General features: G+C 42.6%; 1 protein-coding gene across 2 annotated transcripts; it reads right to left on the reverse strand.

Annotated features, from left to right (window-relative positions):
* Positions 1–5038: 5038 nt before the first annotated feature.
* On the reverse strand, positions 5039–17748 carry PDIA4 (protein disulfide isomerase family A member 4). 2 transcript variants are annotated; one of them, XM_014946971.1, is made up of 10 exons: positions 17617–17748; positions 12109–12286; positions 11027–11232; positions 10186–10324; positions 9453–9658; positions 8629–8787; positions 7345–7496; positions 6788–6944; positions 6386–6619; positions 5039–5703 (listed from the first exon to the last, which is right to left on the reverse strand). In XM_014946971.1, exons 6-10 carry the CDS (start codon positions 8771–8773, stop codon positions 5288–5290), a joined length of 1104 nt encoding a protein of 367 aa, XP_014802457.1. In that variant the 5' UTR covers positions 8774–8787; positions 9453–9658; positions 10186–10324; positions 11027–11232; positions 12109–12286; positions 17617–17748; the 3' UTR covers positions 5039–5287. The 2 variants fall into 2 exon arrangements, with proteins under 2 accessions (XP_014802457.1, XP_014802456.1); XM_014946970.1 differs by having other exon boundaries at positions 6788–6947.

Below are 17748 nucleotides of genomic sequence, written 5' to 3' on the forward strand. Positions count from 1 at the left end.
TTGATTTCTCTGACTTTATGGAAATCTGAGTTATCATTTGCTTTTTTGAGCCTATCTTCTGCTGTATTTTCTTTTACTCTGCTTCTGTCGTGCTCTGCATCAATCTACCAGGCTGTATTGCTGAACAACTTTCCCCTATTGTAAGGCAAAACATCCTGAATTTCAGAAAGGCTACTGTAACTTAGACAAAGGAAGCAAAAGGGCATTAATCAAGAGCAGGCTCACAAGCATCAGGTTCCACTATGAAGAAACAACTGGCTGTTCAAAACCCCAGCATATGGAAATCCACCAGAGGATTGGGTTACCAATTGTGGTAACAGTTTTCTTTGCATCATTGGATTAAATATCTCCTCTATCTTTTTGTTAATCAAGCCACTCACAACATGTGATTTGAACAAACAGCATTTCTGAACCTGAAACTCCTACCTTTCTAATGTAAGGATTCATGGTAATTGACAGAGCAGATCTCTTCCTCTCTATACCCAGAAATGAAACTGGAGAATTGTTTGGGTCTGGAAGGATATGGATGTCTCACCCAGCCTCTGCAAAGACACGATAATTTAGATTTCATGGTGTCTACAGAGCTTGTCCAGATATTCAGGAATAGTGCAGAAAGCAACACTGCAAAGGGTCAGATAACAGCACAGAGGCTTCATATAAAACTAGCTGTTCACGGCACAGAAACTCCAGAACTAATTTAATATTAATATTAAAGTGGATTGCACAGGGCTTGATGTCCTCATTAACCCACACCAATGGCTGAGTGTATGGTCCTCAGTCTCCTGATCCTTGTCTCTTCCAATACAAGCTGTAAGCAAAAAGCCTTTTGAAGCACAGACAGTTTGCAGTAGCTTCTCTGGCCCACCACAAAAAAAGGACACAAGTCAGACCACTACAGTTAATGATCGTTTCTGAAAAGCCTCCTACCTGTATCATATACCCTTAGTCATGTCCTACTTTTCAGAAGCCTGTTTCCTCAACACATAACCTCGTGTGCAACAGGACAGATAAACTTTGTGGAGTAGTCCCCAACTCTGCAGTGCCTTGCTTGCCACCAGCCAAGTCTTGGGCCACACTCGGGCATCACCATAATTAACAGTTTTGAAGTATAAAACTGTTTAAAGTAGAAACCAAGTAATAACCTCAATTGCAAAGAGACATATCCCTCTACTCTTATCAATCTCTTCCAGTACTGAAAAAAGCAAGTACTTGATGTAGCATCAAGATCCCAGACCAGTATTTACTGTCACCTTCCCTGTCCCTCAGATGCAGTACAAACTCACTCCAAGGAGCACTGGCTGTGCTAGAATTGCTGCTTATCTCAGCCCTGGACCCTTCAGGGAAAGGAAGCAGCCCCAAAGAAGTCTTAAGTCTGACTCCTTAGAGATATATCACAGTTTACAGAAAAAAAAACCAAACTGTTTTCTAGAGGATGCACGTGTGGGAGATATTTACACCAGGATAGGCTCCTTAGAGCCTACCCAGGAACCTTTACTGCTACACAAATCGCTGAGACATAAAGCTGCAGCTTTTCTTCCTCCTGGAACTATAATGGGAAATGACACCGTATGTTCGTGCAGCTGTGGGTAAATCAAGGGAGCTCTCCTGCTCTTCTGCACTTCATGCAGATTTCCTCTGTAAGAAGGGAACACTGAGGCTAATCAGCAGCACTTAGGTAATACTTTAATGGAATTTAGGATACTTCAGAAAGCATCCTAACGTACCAGGAAGGGAAAAGCAGACATGCATAATGCATTTAACAAATTCCAAAAGATGGTATGATCTGTTCCCTTTAAAAATCAATCACATTAATATAAGTTTGCAGGTAAAAAAATGGGGTAAAAAAAAAAAGGTATAAAGCTTAATATAAGCTTTATCCGTCTACAGAGAGATAGCAGACCTAATGTAGCCATCCCAGCGAGTCTCACAGAAAGCTGGTATGACATTGCTACTGCACACAGCAGGATACTGGAACTAAGAATCACAGAATCTTCTAGGTTGGAAGGGACCTTAAAGATCATCTTGTCCAACCGTCAACCCAACTGACAAAAATAGACACCCACACAACAAACAAGGAGCATCACCATCACTAAACCATACCTCCCAGCACTACATCAACCTGTCTTTTGAACACCTCCAGGGATGGTGCCTCCACCACCTCCCTGGGCAGCCCATTCCAATGGCTGAGAACCCTTTCAGTGAAAAAATGTTTCCTAATATCCAGCCTGAACCTCCCCTGGTGCAACTTGAGGCCATTTCCTCTCGTCCTGTCGCCTGTGACTTGAGAGAAGAGACCGACCCCCACCTCTCTACACCCTCCTTTCAGGGAGTTGGAGAGAGCCAGAAGGTCTAAGCAGTTTGCTTTTCAGTATGACTTTGTCCTAAATCGAAAGCAATCAGTATCTTCATCTTTGCTGGGAAGTGATCAAGATAAATACATCAATTATGGGTTGCTGATGCCAAGGTCTGCAGCACAGCCAAAGACTTGCAGGAAACGTGGACAGATGATAGTAGTGTGAGGATGGATCAGATCCTTATTCCCTCTACTACTCATAACCCAAATCCGTAACACCTCCTTGGGGTAACACTGCCTGCTCTTGCAGCTCAACGGTTGAAACCAAGTTGGCAATACAACCAGCATAATATTCCTTTTCCTAACTCAGCTCTGACTTCAGCACTGCCACTCCAGGACAAAATTCAGTCCTTTGAGTGCTGCCCTGAAGTAACTGTGTACCAGGCTGCCTCCACCTGCAGAGGCAAGGAAGAAAAAGCCAGCAGGAACACCATGCAAACATACCCTGGGTGCTCCCCTAGGCCTTGTGCTTTTTATGCCCCAAGGGCTGCCAGCAGGCTGGAGAGGTTTTCAACCCAGAGCAATGTCAGCTCCTGCTAGGAGGAAGTAGTCTACAGAAACAATACAGCTTTGGCAATGAAAATCTTAGTCACTTAGCACCTCTAAAAAGAGAGGTGAGAAACTCTTCTGCTCAACTTTGACACTTACTGTCCCAAGAAGAATTGAGCTTCAGCCCTGACTATAGTCCCCACCACCAGTAAGGGATTTCTCACCCTCCCTTCTACATGTTCCATATTTATCCTGCATCTTCCTGTTGGTTAGATGACATCTGTTTTGGAATAAATCCCCACAAGCCTGTGATTAACAAATAAGCTGGAGCAATTTAGTTCCCTGCAGTATTAAGCGAGGTATTTGGTTAGGAATAGAGGCTGAACTATGTTGAAGAACTGATTTTAAAAGGCTGTTTCTAATGCTTAGGATAACTGAGTTGATCTCAACTTGCAGACAGGACAGAGCTTGTTACTTGGCTTATTTATACTTTTCTAAAGCTGAGAAAAGTCACCTCTAATACAAGCTGCTGCTCAGCTAAGTCTGATCTTGGTCCTGTTGCCTATGCACAGACATTTATCACAGATCATGATCTTTGAAGGCTCTACAGAAAAGCTGCAAACAGAAATGGCAAGTGATGGGATGATAATGCACTTGGTGAGAGTCTTGTAGGTGAAATATTGCCTAAGCTTAACACATATCTGTACATTTAAGGACACAGGAGAGAAAGCCCTCTACCATAAAAACAGAAGGCTCACAATGCCAGGTCATGAAGTGAAAGATGACATGCCTTCAACACAGAGCAGCAATTGAGATCTGATCCTGAGTAGTTGCTTAGCACTTCTCTGCTTTTGCTGGTAAACAGGAGCTGAATAACATTCAAGCACACCTCAGCATCCCGTAGAGACTCGATACCATCCCCTTCATTCATCATCTGGTGAGCTTCGTTCACTAGCTTCAGATACATGGCCAATTAAAGAGAAAGACTTCATGTATTCTCACACAACTCTTCAAGAATAACTCTACAGTCAGGCTTCCCTGGGTAGGATGTTAACAGCCAGTCCCCTGTTAAGGCAGCAGGGAGGCATGTCCTCTCAACAGGGATGCAAAGTGCAGTAGGACATTATGTAGGGATTACGTACTCCCTTGCAGGCCTTTTTGGGTCCTTGGGACTATACCTTAACAGCCACCTCCTGGACATGGGTTTCCCTTGCTACACAGAAGACTGAATCTCCTCAGAATAAAAAAAGATTGGGTGGTGGGTTTAGATTTGCACACCCTCCAAAAAGCTGAAAACAAATGCAACAAGGAAACATTGAACAAAGACTGATGATTTTGGTCTTCTGCAAGACAGATAGGAGAGATGCACTACCCATAAAATGAAATATGTATCAAAACTGCCTCAGTGACACTCAGGTTGCATACACCGCAGCATCACAGCTATGAGAAGAGGCAGACAGTGCTTCTGAAGTATATAAATCTGCCACCCCAACATGGTGCATCAATTTATGAACATTATCTGAACCGGGACATTCAAGATCCACTTTTAAACACACATACTGCCAAGGGGAGCACAGAGCAGATGTGACCATCCTTTGTAACTGCTAGAGGAATAAAGTCCATGAGAAGGTCTCTTCTGCTTTCCCAAAGAAGAAACACTACCACACACCTTACTCTCTGCAAAAGCAAAGATGATGGTAAGACACAAATCCCATACCAGAATCCAAGCATCACCACCTACTAGATGCTGTTTCTGACACACTCCAATTACTTCAAAACATACCTGGGAAGACTAGGATATAAATGGGCTGATATGGACTAGTAAAGAGAGGTAAATTAGAAGAGCTTGCTATTTTAGCTTCACCCTCTCTACAGAGGGGCACAAAGCAAGAGCAGACAGGTCTAGGGCACATTTAGTTAACAAGTCACTGTGTCTTATCTCAGTAGAGCCAAATAATCCATCCACCCTTTAGAAAACTCCCATTCTTACTCTCAACAATGAATACAGTGATATAGTCACATAAATAGGTATGCAGAAATATAAAAGGAGACTGGCTTAAAGCACTCCTCCCCCCAGTAACCATACCAACAAATAAGAAAGAAATCCGTTTGGCAGAGGAATCTGGTTCTCTCTTTTTGGTAATACCATTTAACTTAAAAACCAGCTGCATTGGAGTCAAATAATCAAGCTCAAGATAGTCACAAAAAATAAAGGATGTATTTTTCTCCAAAGATCAAAACCATAACTAACATAAGACATTCATATCAGAGAAGTTCAGTGTCCAGAAAAACTTTTCTGCCATATAAAAAAAAGATACTGCAATTGCTTTACTGCTCAAGAATTTCCTTGCTCAAACTGCTTAATTCTTCTCTCACGAAGTTTTGTCTGTAACTTGCTTTTAACTACAATGTACAAACAATTATTCTTCACCACCCTTATCTTATCTAAAGCTCTTCTTTTGTTCTGGAGAGTTTTGTCGCATGCTCCTCTATAAATTTGCTCAAATGCTCTAAATCTCTGTCCCCGCCTTCAAATTTAATAGGGTTGTTCTTCTTGTCTCTTGGAGCAAAGTAGATAGTGGGGAATCCCTCCACTTTGTATCGGTCATTCATCACATCATTGGCTGTAGCATCCATCTTGGCTATGACTAGATTCTTCTCATTCTTGTATTTTTTGCCTAGCTCGGTATACACCGGTTCTAGTTTCTTGCAGTGTCCACACCACGGGGCATAGAACTCTATGAGAACATCATTCTTTGGATCCATGACTATGGTATCAAAAGTTTTACCCACTACCACTTTCACGGGCCCTTTGTTATTTTTTGGCACCGGCTGGGACTTCACAATAGGCTTCAATTTTCCTAGGAAGCAAGCAAAACACACACCATTGTTAGAATACAGGAAGAGTAATCCTTACAGTCTCCCCCAAGATGAAAGGGCAGAAGTACATCCTCCTGCCAGGGAAAAAGCATTGCACCACTAAATGAGTTTACCTCTGCATGAAACCTCTGCTTGCTGGTGATGTTTTAGCACAATAACCTTGTGAAATACAGGCAATTTGTTGCCCTAGAACCTCCCTCCCTCTTTCTGGCTGTACATTCACAACGTATTAGAGTGAATTATTATACTAGTCCCAAATACGAACAGCCAACTCCCTCTGCAAAGTTGCAAGAAGGTTTTAGGCTTGTCGAACACACTCAGAACATAGCAAGCATGATGTGACAAGATGTCCAAGTGTGATTAAAAAAAACCAACCAAAAAGCGATACGAACAGCCAACTCCCTCTTCAAAGTTGCAAGAAGGTTTTAGGCTCGCCAAACACACTCAGAACATAGCAAGCATGATGGGACAAGATGTCCAAGCAAAGTTAATGAAGTGTGATTAAAAAAAACCAACCAAAAAGCAAGAAACATCCAAGAGCTTTAAAGCACAGAACAATGTAAGGTCGCACATATGACCTCATTGTAGCCATAGCCTCAGGAAAAACCCTTGGAAGGGAAAACAAAGCAAATGGCTTACAGAACCCCAGTTTAGAAACTGTACCTTTTTTGAACGCCACTACAAATTGCCTGAGTACATCAGAGTCAAACTCTTCTGGCTCCATGGCATATTTCTTGTTGCCTTCATCCAGAATGGCGACATTAACATCCTCTCCACTCTCAAGCAGGCCCAAATCTTTTATTTCAGAAGAATAATCTTCCTCATCGGAAACAGCAAACACGTATTCAGGGAAGTCTTTGGCCACTTCCAGGACTTTGCCTCTCCAGTACTGGGTAGCTGAAAACCAGAACACAATAGGATTAGTAATTTCTACTTACTGCTTGCTTCCTTCCCAAGTAGAAGAACAGTAATCTTAACTAACTTGAAAACACAATAGGATTCGTAATTTCTAGTTACTGCTTGCTTCCTTTCCAAGTAGAAGAACAGTAATCTTAACTAACTTACCAACACGATAGTCAAAACTGAAGTCTACAGAATAATAGACAACTACTAGAGGACGCTTAGCGTATCTTTTAGCATCATTGGAAGGCTTGCGATGACCAACGAGAGGCAACGCATGTTTTAACACATGCTCTTTAATCTCTGATCCATCTGTAGAGTCCTGCTTAAAAAAATGGGGAAAAGAGTTAAAAAAAAAAATGGCTTTAAGTGACATTTCTGTTACACACTACTGGAAACTAGTATCGATGCACGCGTGAATGAGAAAGAGGGGCATGCTATCAACAATGCTGTCACCTTATTCTTCAAATCCTTGAGCACTAAAAATAATACAGTATACTACCCTTAAACTCAATATTATAATGGTAAATTATCATTTTAATACATAACTTCTGGGTTTATAAAATGAAGTTCTCAAACAAAGCAATACCATTTCAGGGGGCAAACAGGTGGCCTCAAATATCTAGTGGAGTACTTCCAACAGCAAGATGCCAAACGCTCATATATACAAAGAGAACCTTCAGTCCATTCACAAACTTTCTAACCTTGGACCAGCTACTCACTTTAAGATCCAAAACATGCATCTTGGGCTCGTGCTTTGACTGAAATTTTTCTGGCTGCATGACAACCAGCTTTCCTGGAGATGCTTTCAATAGTTTTGCAATCTCATTGCTGAAGGTGTGGTGGAACTTGTAATCTTCTCTTAAACTGTTAGCTGAAAAATTAAAGTTAGGGAGAAGGAAAAGTCATCAAGAAGCAAACTGAGAGCCTCCAACTGAAACCTTGAGACTGCACTGCAAGGAAATTCCCATTTTCACTGGGACTTGGAGCTACCCAGAGTCTTGGAGAACAGCTCTTATTCAGGTGTGAGAAGCATGTGAAAATGCATACAGTTCAAGTATGCTGTTCCACAACCTGTCTACTTAATGAGTTATTCTACATATTCAAAAACCATGAACAGCTTCCAAAACATACAGAGTCTAACAGTGGTTTTATCAGTCTCCTACCTCTTGGCTTCCCCCCAAATAACAGAAAAGTAGAGCTGGAAAGGAACTCACAAGGTGACCCAGTCAATCCATTTACTTTGGGGCAGCCTGGGAAACATTTCTGTATCTTGTCATGCTGCAGCAACCAAATCAGCTCCTAATCCAACTATATATATATATATATATCCAACTATAAATGAGAGCAGCCTCAGATGCAGGCCTAGCTTGGAGAGAAGAATTGCCCATATTGCTCTCAAGGCTCTGGCAGAAACCAAGAATGGCTGTGAGTAGGTTGGATCATGTGAGACATAGGGATTGATTAAAGGGACTGAGCACTTCATACACTTAACCTCTTCTGTGTGGTAACAAATATTGTTAACAGGACCATCAATGTGGCATGTCAAAGGGTTTTTTAAGAATAAGCATTGCCAGGAATGGTCTAGCTAAGTTGATCCAGAGGTGGATGATGATTCTTTCTCCAGGCAGAGCCCAGTCTCTGGAACTGTCAGGTACGAAACAAGCAGTAACAGATGGCAAAGCTAGTGAGGCTTTAAGCCAAGAAGTTGTGATTTATTCCTCAGCTAAGAACTTTCCCTCCTTTCCAGTTTGCGTGTTTTTAGGGACACAGTACCAAGAGGACACATCTCCCATGACTGGCTGTTACTTTTGTTATAGCCTCAAAATCTGATGTGAGCTTTCTTTCTTGAGTACAACTAGAAGATCACCCTTCAATCTCCTTCCTCTTATTCCTCTCCAACCTCCCCCTGTGAACTAAGAGCAGAAATAAAGGATCTCTCTATGCCCAGAGTCCTGGACAGAATCTCAATAAAACATCCAGTAGTATTTTAAAACATTCTTTACCTGCTTCCTGATAGAGTTGATAGGCTTCGTCATTCTCTCCACTAAAGACACCGATGATGATGACATCATCCCCATCCCTCAGAAATTCCTGAACCTGCTTGGTTGCCTGAATCTGTTTTGATGGAGGACCAGCCTGTTCAATCATGTAGTCGACAATACCTGTGAGAGAAACCCACCCCCAAAAAGTTGCTTAGAACATTTACTGAGCTGAAAGGTGCAGGAATTCTCTCTACAACATTGTTTAATACCACATTTCCTGTGGATGTCTTTCTGTGCAGCCCTCCCACAATAACTAAAAGACCAAACCAGCAAAGCCTCAGTCCAAATTTTTATAGCTGCAGTTCTGGATATTCTTTCAGGTTGGTTTCAGACCAATCACATGAGTTCTTCATGTGGGATCTTTCAAGTATCCCTCCTTTCTTAAATTCTAGACCCTTCACTGTCTCCTGACCCAGCTATGAGCCAAAGTTCTACTTGGGTAGTCTTAAGTCTTCCTGCTTATTAAAAATTAATATTGAGCACTTCAGCAGCTGTTATGGTGCATTCCAGTGCAATTAAAAGCTGTCCATTTACTCATACTGCAACTGTTTCACCACGCGTATTTAACTTACTTTATATTAAAGGGAGCTTATAGTACCACCATAAGACATTATAAAGAGACAAATTTACACCTACGCTGGCCTATGTAGGTATGAGGGCACAATTTTTCAGGTTTCCCCAACTACCATTGCTATGATGTTAACAAGTCTGCAAGTCCTACAGACACATCAGAACATTTGTGGTCAAGCCCTTAGGAAACAAGAAAAAAGCAGAAGTTGCAGTACCATATTTTTCCCGTGGACCACTGTAGTCATAAGGTTTGCCCTTGCGGAATATTTTCAGGGTTGGGTAGCCAGTGACATCGAACTTCTTTGCAAGCTCAGTTTCAGCAGTGGCATCAACTTTAGCCAGGGGAATAGGGGGCGTGCGCTTGCTGAGCTCCTGGGCAGCCTTCTCGTATTCTGGAGCAAGCCTTTTGCAGTGTCCACACCTAGGGAAGGAGACAGGAGGGCAGTTTTTACAAACCATGAGTCCTGCTAGGTATACCTGCTATCTCTGAATTGAAAGAGTTAAGTCTTCCAGAATGGAGAAAGTAGGAATGGGGTTATTCAGTCCACAGGACACTTCAGACTAGGAAGACTTGTCTCTCCAGCCTGAAGAGGACAACCCCCTTATGCCCGGCCCCACACTACTACAGGTAGTTGCATTTTTAGAGGCCATTTTTAAACTAAGGACCAAATCTCTTTGGTTTTCAGTATCTCTCAACGTGTTCCCAAAATAGCAAATGAGAATCTTCAGTGAGGTTTTGGAAACCACTCCTTGCTGACCAACAGATCCAGTCTAGTCTTCAAGTGTAATGTGAACCTAGGTCCAGATTAGAGCTAGGGTATATCAGAGATACACACACCTGCACAAGGCAAGCCTCTTTTAAAGAGGCCTAACAACAGAAAAATGGTTCGCCAAGTGTGTTCAGGCCAACTGTGCTAGGAAAGTACAGGTGACTGCCTTCTTCCTTACCATGGAGCGTAGAATTCCACCAGGATTATGTCAGCACCGTTCACAACATCGTCAAAATTATCCTGAGTCAATACGAGGGTAGCTTCTGGTGGAGGGGTCCAATTGGGGTCAGAAACCTCCTTGACTTTGGCCACAATTGCTGAAATGCAGTTCAACAGCCCAATTAGCAAGGTTATGTTATCATATTGAATGCAGGAGTTGGTATCAAGAATTTAAAATCAGAGTGGCAAGCCTGGTCTTGGACCAAAGCTTACGTGTTACGCTCACAAGAACACTTTCTTTATCAAGCGCTCTTTATTGTGGGTATTGCCAAGGTCTTCTCCATAGAGCACCCTTCTTATGCAGACCACAGATCTGTAACTTTGCAGGGCTGTAGCTTCACTCCATAGAGCACCCTTCTTATGCAGGCCACAGATCTGTAACTTTGCAGGGCTGTAGCATGTGAATGCCATCTCAAAACAGGCAGAGAAGGTAGGTTTTCCCCCCTCTGACTAAAGCCAGACTCATTCTTTAAGTGAGAAACAAGTGGTTTTCTATATAGTCAATAGATGTTTCAGATGTTTCTTATTAGCTGATTCTTCAGAAAGCATGACACCACCTCCTCTTCTAGCCAAGGCAGAGCTAGAAACCTTCTATTAGCAACAGCACTACCCACTACCTGCAAATTTGTTCTCCAGCATACAACCAATTGAGAAGACAGGCAAAATTTCAGCCCTCATACTACTATTCTGCTTAAGATAAAGTAACTTGAGATCTAAGTCCTTCAAAATAGTCACATTAAGAAGCAAGACTACCTAAGTCTTTGCTTTCTTACAGAGAATTGCTACAGATGGGTGCTTACCATCTTCTGTCCGAGAACCGTCATAGTCAACAGGTTGGCCTTTCTTCAGGATTTTGATGGTTGGGTAGCCACTGACATCAAAACGACTTGCTAGTGAAGTGGCTGCAGTAGCATCTACTTTGGCAACTGGAATAGGAGGGTCATTTTCCTTCAGAGTTTTGGCTATCTTCTCATATTCAGGAGCAAACTGCTTGCAATGCCCACACCTGTCAGAAGATGACATGAATAGATACAATGATGTAAGACAAGAACCACGATTTGCTATTCTGCATTTCCAGGACACCTTCTAACAGATGTTCACAACATCAACACCAGAATGTTGGTCTTGCTATGTTTTCAGATCATGGAGAGGTAGAGATTAACTGTAGCTAATGTGCTGTGTTTTCAAAACCCGGCTTTTTTTTTTCCCCCCCAATTCAAAAGGCAACACACTTCCATGTGTCTCATAAAGCCATTATAAAAAAAAAGTAACAAACCCTTTTAAAACAAAATCGCAAACCTGTCACCATTAGGCAGATGTATGAGACACTGTTTAAATTCACAATACAAACGAGCTATGTCCTTACTCATACCACACCCTTCTGGCAAGGACACAGATTTGAACTTGAGAAGGAAAACCTTCTAGCAATTTCCCCGCTAGGGTAATCTTCATTCCTCCATCTAGTTGAGGAAATACCCAAGTTCTCAGTGGGCCAGCACAAGGACACAATAGCAGGCTGCAAGACCACACTGAGTAACTTCCCTGGAGCTCACTGGGACCCATCCCAGTTCCCTGACAGGCACAGAGCAGGGACAGGACCAGGGCTGTGCTTCCCTTGGCATGGAATCCCTCAGCATGACCCACATCTATCTGTGGAGAAAGAGCAGGCATGTTGTCTGTTGCATGGTACAGGGGAAGGGACTACAGCCTGGACTACAGCAGAGTCCACTGCTTCTCCTGCAGGCAAGCTACTCCTATGTCATCTTTAAAATTGCTTAAAGGGAGCTTAAAAGCTCCCTTTTTAAGAGTGTGTCCTGTCACAGAAGCCCCCAGCATCCACCCCATCCTGCACCTAAGGAGGTACCACAAGCTGTGAACTCACCATGGTGCATAGAACTCCAGCAGCACCGTGTCCTTGTCTGCAGTAAAGGTGTCAAAGTTTGCATCATTCAAGACTAATACACCATTTTCTTCTTCAACTTCAGAATCATCATCATCATCATCATCTTCGTCATCTTACACATCATCACCGTCATCATCAGCTTCTTTTGTAACCGATTCTGGAAAAGTAAAAGTGAAAGTGCAATACAGATTAGATTTTGTCAAGTTTAACATTAAAATAACACCAGAGGTTAAAGATGGATTGAGTAAATTCCATGGTTAAAAAAAAAAAAGTATCAACACAGCTATCTCTGTTTGCAAAGAGCTTGGACTCTGGTATTTGACCAGTCCCATTTCATTTCTGTGCGTGCTATGCCAGCTAACAATATCAATATTCCAGTAAAGTGTCAAAAAGCATTTTGCCCTTCAGGGCAAACAACCAAATGGACACACAAGAATGAAGGCATGCAGACCCAGATGACAAATGCTACCGATGTCCGTTGGGTATCTTGCTGAGATGTGGGAAGCAAGGCACCAGACATGCTGGATAAGAAGGGCACACAGATGATACCTGAATTCAAAGAGAAGCCTTTCATCACGCAACAAAACAGCTGTCCTTCAAGTGCAACAACTTTTGATTAGAAAATTAGTTGTCTTAAACCAAAAAAAAGCAGATGTTGCCTATCCCCAATGCTTCCCTCACTTACTACACCTGTGACACCACAACTGCTGTGCTCTGCCTGTCTGAAGGTCTAATAAACAGACAGGCTTGCTACAAACTCAAAGGCTGTAATTTCAGTACTACCAAGATGGTTTAAAGGCAGCACTTCAAAATTATGCTTGTGTTCCTGACTGCCCAGTCCCACCCCTGCCACCTCAGTATTTTCAGTTACAGGGATGTTTTAGGTCTCCAATTCATTAAAGAGACTTTCAGGAGCACCAGTCCACTCTGGGTCAGTATCAGGCTGCAGAGTGAGTGCAACATCAAGTAATTAAGTGACTGTCACAGGAATCCCATGAAAACCCACTCCTATGCACTTGGCAGATCTTCTAAAATAAATGGAGTGAAAACCTCTTCCAAAGAACTTTTGGGGACACCTTTGATTAAGGAGAACCAAAACTGCTGGTACAGAACAGGTCTTTCAAGGAGAAAGCAGAGTTGCTAAATTACCAAAGCAAAGTTAGCACATTTCAACTGGTTCAATTTTTGTTGGCTTGGGATTTGAGATGGTTTCTTTAATATTTAATCTTTCACATGTTCCTTTAAACCTTTTTTTTTTTTGTTGTTTCAACTGCTGCCATTTGCCACAAGCAGACCTTCCTGAATGACTTTAAAGGAATTTTAGTCACAGAACAAGTAACGAAAACACTTCATCCCAAATGAAAACTCTGCAACAATGAAGCTAAGGCCCTTTGAACCACTGGGAGCCCCAGGATTACAAAACAAAGAGATTAAGGTTTCTTGTTGAACACTATTCTCTACTTAACTTTAATTGGCTTTTGAGTAAGCTGACAGGAGTTGCTGCAGTAGGACAGCAAATCACGTACAGGTAAAGTACTTATTCAGGACAAGAGTTCTGATTTGCCACAAGCAGACCTTCCTGAATGACTTTAAAGGAATTTTAGTCACAGAACAAGTAACGAAAACACTTCATCCCAAATGAAAACTCTGCAACAACGAAGCTAAGGCCCTTTGAACCACTGGGAGCCCCAGGATTACAAAACAAAGAGATTAAGGTTTCTTGTTGAACACTATTCTCTACTTAACTTTAATTGGCTTTTGAGTAAGCTGACAGGAGTTGCTGCAGTAGGACAGCAAATCACGTACAGGTAAAGTACTTATTCAGGACAAGAGTTCTGAAAACATTCTGATTTCATCTGGAATTTGAAAGGTAAGAATGATAAATATGTAGTATCCAGGTATGAAAAAGTGATAAAAACCAAACTCTACCATTCTCAGACCAATGGCAGGCCATAGCAATAAGCTCACCCATAGACAAAATTATGCCATTAAATTGCAATAGCAATTTTTCTGTTAGAAGATAATAAAAAAATAAGCCTGTATGCTTTCAGAAACCAATATGTGCCCCTGGAGAAAATGCTTTAATTTTAATTAGAACCCAACTTTATACACCACCAAAATAAAAAAAGCTTCTGATTGAGGGGATAGATCAGAGGAGATCATTTAGCACAGAACAGTAGCCACCTGGATTAAGTTTGTTTAACAACTACTACTGTTTCAAATAACCTATGAAGCAGCTAAAAGCACTATTTGCAAGTGGACAATGCCTCCTGTGTTGCTGCCTCTGAGCACTTGCAGTGAAAGGGCTGAACTCTCCAACACCCTTGAAGTGAATCTACAACAGTCATGTACCATCAAGACAGCACTGGTGAAAAAAGCTAGTTTTCAGGGGGTTTCAGCAGTCAATATTTCTGCTTACATGCGTGCCCAGCAGCTTTGAGGGTCATGTTTCACCACAGGGTGTTCGTGGTTGGTCTGTGACTGAATTCCCAGGGAGTTGTGCAACGCCCATTGCTTTTCCAAGCAAATCACTTGGGACCTGATTTTTCCTGACACAAAGAAAATTGAGCAAAACTAGCCGGCCTATTGTGCTGATGCATTTCTGAAATTAACCAGCAGGCTTCAATTCTCATTCCTGCTTGCTGTGCTAACTACCCACCTCCAAACAAGAGAAAAAGACCACTGCGACTGCCGTGGCATAACCTCATGTTTTAGAAAGCCAAGAACAAAGGATCACCCACAACATCATCCTGCATAAATGGAAAAATGTTAAACCATTAGATCTGAAATCGTTCTGTATCTTTCAATATCCATACAGCTTGGACACATTCTCACACACCCACGTCCTCCTGCTCAGAGGTGGAGGCAGGACAGCCCTACCTCACAGCAGGACTCCAGCTTTTCCCAACTGCCTCACCGAGGGCACGCATTTCAAAAAAAAAAAAAAGTTAACCATACCTAAAAATTCATCCTTAAGAGTGCAAACTCACCCTCTGTAGTATCCAGCTTCACCAATACCTAGAGTTATTATAGCTACCTCTAATGTCCCCTTTAGCATTGGGACTGAAAGACCTGCTCCAAGGACCTGATCAAGTATAGGAAAAGTAAGCAGGACTTTTTTTTTTTTTCATTACAAGCAAGAAACTTCCCTCTGCATTAGTGATTTACAACTTGAAGAGAACAGATACAGAATGCATCTAACTGGGACACCTGACACTGCAGAAGTAGCTAATAAATATTTGCATAAAACTGTTCATGAAAATAAAATAGCTGCACCCACACTGAAGTGTCTGCTTCCTAAAGCTATTTGCAAAGCAGGTGGACAAACCAAAAAGTGACAGCTGTGGCTAAAACCTGCCCTCCAGTAGAACATGGACCACTCTTTTTTTTACTCCAACAAAGCATTTCCACAATTTTCAACACGTTACTACACAAGTCAAAAAAACATTATGAAGATGACACTAATTTTAAGACTTTAAGTACACGATGCCAGCTGGCAGGCCTTCCTCAGGATGACAGCCACTCTAACTGAAACTAATTCTTATAGTAACTTCACTGAACTTTCAACATTTATCAGAAGTTTAGCCTAGTAACTTTTTCATGCAGGATTCACCTTAAGAAAAAGTCTCATTCAGACATCAATGACTTCTGGATTCTGCATGAAAGTTTCCTTTTGAGGAGGGCACTGCAGTGACTGTTTCTCAAGTGGATGAGCTCAGTTTTCAGAAACACAGAAGTCAAGACTTATAATTTGTTGCCAGGGCATTCAAAAGCCTTTTTATGAAAACAGTCTTCCTCAATCTTTTCTGCAGTGGATCTTCTACACAAATCCCTCTTTTTCCTTCATCAGGAAGCAAAGGGTGTTAACAGTCATGACCTAGGCTAACCTTCCTGCAAGCACGTTTGCTTCACTGCCCCAGTCAAACTTCACTTCCAAAATCATACAGTGCAACATGCCTGGTTTCATCTGAAGTTTGCATCTCCTGAACAATCAATTTATATAAGGTCACTTGCTTGTTGCAAATCAAATTTGTTCAACTTCATACAGGTCTGCATTTCAAGAGCAAAACCGGAATTCCTAACAACACACATTTTTAAAGCAAAGACTTGGTAAAGCCTCCTTCATGATTTATACACAATTTTGAGATACACAGCAGAAATAAGAAAATTATTCAAGTTGTGCATTGGATTAGTGTTCAACTTGCACACAGGAGAAAATACTTTCATCACTGTGCATCTTTGACCCTGAGAACTCATATAGTGAGAAGAGCAGCACACACAGGAGGCACTGATGCGAGCCTGGTTGGCAAGAAGTTGAGCTCCTGCTGCTGGCCAAACTTCACTGTGACATTACAGGAGTTACTCCAACACCTGAAGGCAGTAGGGGAAATCAGTACCGGGCTTTGCACATGCTACAAAGGAATGACAACCAAGTGTTTTAGCTAAAAGCAAAGACATAGACATAATACATAATCTTACCATGAAGCTTTTTTTTTTTTTTTTAATTCTAAGCTGAAATACAGGTATCTCCTTACTGCAGGTGCTATATCCTATAAAAAAAGAATAATCTCTTGATCCTTATCCCATCTTACCATGAAGCTTTTTTTTTTTGTTAAATTCTAAGCTGAAATACAGGTATCTCCTTACTGCAGGTGCTATATCCTATAAAAAAAGAATAATCTCTTGATCCTTATCCTACAGATCATAGAGCTGGTTGCACAAATAAGGTACCTGACGTAAATGCATGTCTTCAAGTTTCAGTGCCAATTCACTGAGTTAAGAATTTGCAGGACCGGAGGTCATCCATAACCCCACCTTCCTCAACAGCATCTATTTAACATGCAGCAGCTTTAACGGAGGAAATACAAAAGACATAGGATTTCTCAAAATCCACATGAAAGATGCCAGAAACCAAAGAAGCACCTTCAAATGCTTGCCTCCTATGTACAGGTGCTAAACTTAAGTCAGAGCAGCTTTGTTTCAGCTCATTTTGGAAAGGAGGAGACACGCATCAGTAAATCCAAAGACAATGGGAAGAAACACCAAGAAACCAGCCTGACACGGCCTCCCTTCTAGGCAAAAAAACCCTAATTAGTTTGAAACACACATCCCCTGAATCAAGGGGTAAGGAAAAGAGCGCTCCGTCGGATAGTTAAATTGCAAATTCACTGGTAACTTAAAAGCCAGACGACACGGCTAATCACTAGCTTTTCGCGCCGTGCTTAGAAGAGGGAGAGCAGCCGCGCACAGCCCTCTGACAAGCCGCCTCTCCGCGACCCCGGCGCCATCCCGGAGAGGGATCAGCGTCGCCTCAGGCCACAGGCCTGCGGGGGAGCCGCCACACGCCAGCCCGGCCCCTGCGGCGCCCCGCCGGGCCCGAGCTCTCCGCAGCGCCCGGCGCCTGGGAAGGGGGGGTGGGGAGAGGGGGCAGCCAGGCCGCCGCCGACCCGCCCCTGGCCTACGTTCACCCTCAAGCCCCCCACTCACCCCCGTCACCGTCGTCGTCCTCCTCGGCCGCCGCGCCCCGCGCCAGGAGGGCGATGTGGGCCAGCCCCAGCAGCAGCACCAGCACCCACAGCCCCCTCGGCCTCATCCTGCCGTCGCTCCCCGACTCGGCTC

Source organism: Calidris pugnax, unplaced genomic scaffold (genome assembly GCF_001431845.1).
Source record: "Calidris pugnax isolate Ruff unplaced genomic scaffold, ASM143184v1 scaffold71, whole genome shotgun sequence".
Lineage (NCBI taxonomy): Eukaryota > Metazoa > Chordata > Aves > Charadriiformes > Scolopacidae > Calidris > Calidris pugnax.